This window comes from Citrus clementina, unplaced genomic scaffold (assembly GCF_000493195.1).
Source record: "Citrus clementina cultivar Clemenules unplaced genomic scaffold, Citrus_clementina_v1.0 scaffold_8, whole genome shotgun sequence".
Classification (NCBI taxonomy): Eukaryota; Viridiplantae; Streptophyta; class Magnoliopsida; order Sapindales; family Rutaceae; genus Citrus; species Citrus x clementina.
This window is the reverse complement of record NW_006262022.1, coordinates 10,442,371-10,446,342: the sequence shown is the minus strand read 5'-3', so window position 1 is coordinate 10,446,342 and position 3,972 is coordinate 10,442,371. Positions and strand designations below refer to the sequence as shown.

The window sequence follows — 3,972 nt, the reverse complement described above, 5'->3', positions numbered from 1 at the left end:
TACATTACCCAACACCAGAAACTGGGGGACCGGTGTTTGGGAGAAATACGTCGACGAGACCAGGCATGGTGAGCAGATATCTGATGGCAGAGTTCTGCGAACCGGTGTGTTCCGTAAAAGCCTGGTGCGCGGGGGAACAGGAGCAGAAATATCCTGCTCGTCCACGAGCACGTCATCCGCGAGGCAAATTTCCTGTAAGAGGCATAAGGCCATTCCGGCTAGAGGTCGAGAGGCGAGGAGACCCGGTCGACGGCAGTTGGCAAGACATGCTCTCCAGCCCGAGAATCTAGGCACGACAGCCACGCTTTCCCCAGAACCGTGGCGTAACACGCAAGATCCCACGTTTGCCCATAACGCAGCATAACGCAGCAGTCGGAGTCCCATACCGTCCCCCAAAAAAGCGGAAACAAGATCTCACAAAACCACGACAGCCACACTTTCCCCAGAACCGTGGCGTAACACGCAAGATCCCACGTTTGCCCATAACGCGGCAGTCAGAGTCCTGTACCGTCTTGAAGAAAGCGGAAAACTGGGATTCAGAGGAAGCCTATAAAAAGGTAGCCAACGAAGGTAAATGGGTTAGCATTTTTGAGATTAGAAAAGAAATTCTAAAAGAGAGAAAACAACCTAACAGCCATAAGATTTGTGGCAAGCGTTCCCCGAACCTTCATATCTGACTTGAGCGTCGGAGGGTTTGCGCCGGGAAAACAACCGGCGTACTCTGACCTGTCTGTGTGCGCAGGAACCTCTGGAGAAGAAGCTTTACGAGGAGAGATCCTGGTCGAGGTGAAGTTGATCGAGCAGAGACCCTGGTCGTAAAACGAGGACAACCAGAATCTCGCATCAACACCTAGAGGAAGAAAAGTCAGCATTCCCGTGCATGAATCTGCTTCAGATACTCATTTTTTCTCTTGTATTATTAAACGTATTCTTATAGCAGAGGAGGATACAAAGTATTTAATGAAATGAGCTTAATGAGGATTGATTTGTTACTTTAAAGATTGTTAGGGAATTTTAATTCCGCCCAAGATCCTGCAAGTAAAATATATTAAATAAATAATAAAAAAAATAAATGAAGAAATAAAATCAATCACACAACATAATAATTTACGTGGAAAACTCTTATAATGAAAAAAAAAAAAAAACCCACGGCCATCAAGGAAGACGTGAGAAAATTTCATTATGTGAAAAATTGTTAGAATCACTCTAGTATTTTTCTTCACAGCCAAAATCCCAATAACACCCAACTTCTCAATAAACCTACTATTTCTCTCACACAAAAAACTGTTTACTTGTAAAGAACTGATTGTTGTGTTTTATAAATAAGTGAACCCAACCTCCCTATATATAGTGATTATTCTTTGTAGGAGAAGTAATCATTTTCTTATACTAGTAATATTCCTCCTTAAATAAGTCAAGTCTCAAAAGGGAAATTACTTATTCTTTAAATAGCAATCTTACAAAAAAGAAAATATCTTAAGAAATACTTATTGAAAAATAAGAAATATTTCATAACAAAGATTGTTTTAAAGTAAATTAAATTTTTTAAATTTTGCATATGAATATTCAAAGTAGATAAGTGTCCAAAATATATTTTAGAAATTTAAGTAAATAACCTCACCTTATCCATGTTTTGTCAATTATGTTCCCTCACATATCTTTTATGAAGATTTGCTATTAATAACTTGAGCTACGTTACTTCACGATAATATGGCAAATTATTAATGAACAAAATCTGATAAACTAAACAAACACGTTGTACAGAACCCGAATGAAATTAATTAGGCATGAGTACTCCATTTTATCAGTATTTGGCTGCAATAATAATAATAATAATAATAATAATAAATAAAAATTCGTAAAAGCATTTTAACAATGTGTTGTGAAAACTTTCAGTGTGAGAGAGAACTTAGAGAACACAGAAGAATGTGAAGAAATTGAGTGTAACTTTTATATTTTGACAGATCCATTAACAAATATGTGAATTTTAAAATTTAATAAATATGAATTTAAAAAACTGAGTGTCTTGAATAAACTTTAGAGTACAAATAATCCCACTTGATGTAAAATTACATAAGGCAACATTAACATAAGATCGGTCGTCTTATTGCGTACATCACTCTCTCATGATGTAACATATTAACTGCTTGATCCATTTATTATTATTATTATTATTTTGAAAAGCTTAATCCATTAATTAGTGACAATGACTAATCATCTCTCAAATTTAAAACAATAAATGTGCAATTCGTGGCATAATATATAAATCGAGAACGTCGACTTGCGCGTGAAAACAAAATTTTTCAAAATTTATGAGCTTATATATATCAAATTGGGAGAGAAATGTTAGATAGCCGCCACATATTTTTATTATAAAAAGTGAGCACAACTAAACTCAGCATATGGATAAATTCATGTATAAAAGTGATTCCCATTGTCATAGAAAGTAGAAAGAATAAGTTAGATAGTCTCATAGAGATGGAAGAACAAAAAGGAAGAGTTTGTGTAACAGGTGGTACAGGTTTCATAGGATCTTGGCTGATCATGAGGCTTCTTGATCATGGTTACTCCGTCACAACCACCTTTAGATCGGATCCAGTTATGTATGCTTTCAAGTTCAGGGTTCTTTTCAAATTTAATAGGTAATTATTTTATTTACATCTTTAATGACAAGATTGAGTTTGTTCAATATTATGAAAAATAAGCAGAACACAAGAAAGACCTTAGCTTCCTGACAAATCTACCAGGAGCATCGGAGAGGCTTCAAATCTTTAATGCCGATCTCAATGACCCTGAGAGCTTCGATGCAGCCATTGCTGGATGCGCTGGCGTTATTCATGTAGCTGCACCTATTGATATCGATGGAAAAGAAACTGAGGAAGTTATGACACAAAGAGCAGTCAATGGAACAATAGGCATCTTAAAATCATGCTTGAAATCTGGAACTGTGAAGCGATTTGTGTACACTTCGAGTGGATCAACTGTTTATTTCAGTGGCAAAGATGTTGATATGCTAGATGAGACATTTTGGAGTGATGAAGATTACATTAGAAAATTGGATATCTGGGGAAAATCGTACGTACTTACTAAGACATTAACTGAAAGGGCAGCTCTTGAGTTTGCAGAAGAACATGGATTGGATCTTGTGACACTAATACCTTCTTTTGTTGTTGGTCCCTTCATTTGTCCTAAATTTGCTGGATCTGTTCGCAGCACGTTGGCCATGGTCTTGGGTACATGCTCTGATTTAATTTGTCGAGATTAATCATGTCTATATGTGTTGCCTTTGATCGACTAATGCTTTGGTCAACATCTCTGCTTATCAGGCAATCGAGAGGAATATAGCATTCTTCTCAACATATCAATGGTGCACATAGATGATGTAGCAAGGGCACATATTTTTTTACTTGAATATCCTGATGCAAAAGGGAGATACATTTGCTCTTCAGCCAAATTAACTATTCAAGAGATGGCTGAATTTCTTTCTGCAAAACACCCTGAATATCCAATACCAAATGTGGAGTAAGTCCAATTAAGTTCTACCCTTAATTTTCCATTTTATTTATAATTATCATCTTTTAGTATAATGGAGGAATTTTGCAGTTCTTTATCGGAGATTGAAGGTTATAAATTATCAGCGTTATCGTCAAAGAAACTCCTGGATATTTGTTTTACATATAAGTATGGGATCGATGAGATGTTTGATGGGGCAATCAAATGCTGCAAAGAAAGAGGCTACCTTTAGTGCAAATAGATGAACTTATATAAGTTCATGTTGTGAAAATGAACAATATTGTGTATCCATGTCTGGCCTTTTTGTTGTTTTATCAGTTAAAAAATGCTTTACTTTTAGATTTGAAATTTATAATTCTTCAGATTTGAAAAGTCTCGAACTGCAGATCGGTCATTGCAACAGATCGATCTTTTAGTGTACCAATTGGTAGAGCCAACTTTAATGGTGGAGGATTTGTT

The 3,972-nt window shown here is 36.2% G+C and overlaps 1 protein-coding gene across 1 annotated transcript; it reads left to right on the top strand.

The window, feature by feature from the left end:
• The first annotated feature begins 2,478 nt into the window (after window positions 1–2,478).
• Window positions 2,479–3,745, top strand: LOC18034989 (vestitone reductase). Its single transcript, XM_024179638.1, has 4 exons — window positions 2,479–2,599; window positions 2,703–3,233; window positions 3,327–3,522; window positions 3,604–3,745. The coding sequence occupies exons 1-4, from the start codon at window positions 2,479–2,481 to the stop codon at window positions 3,743–3,745; spliced, it is 990 nt and encodes a 329-aa protein (XP_024035406.1).
• Window positions 3,746–3,972: the final 227 nt, after the last annotated feature.

Coding starts and splice junctions, on each gene's coding strand:
- LOC18034989 (XM_024179638.1), top strand. CDS start 2,479: ATGGAAGAACAAAAAGGAAGAGTTTGTGTAACAGGTGGTACAGGTTTC. Junction 2,600..2,702: donor CACCTTTAGATCGGATCCAG/TTATGTATGCTT, acceptor ATTATGAAAAAT/AAGCAGAACACAAGAAAGAC. Junction 3,523..3,603: donor TATCCAATACCAAATGTGGA/GTAAGTCCAATT, acceptor GGAATTTTGCAG/TTCTTTATCGGAGATTGAAG.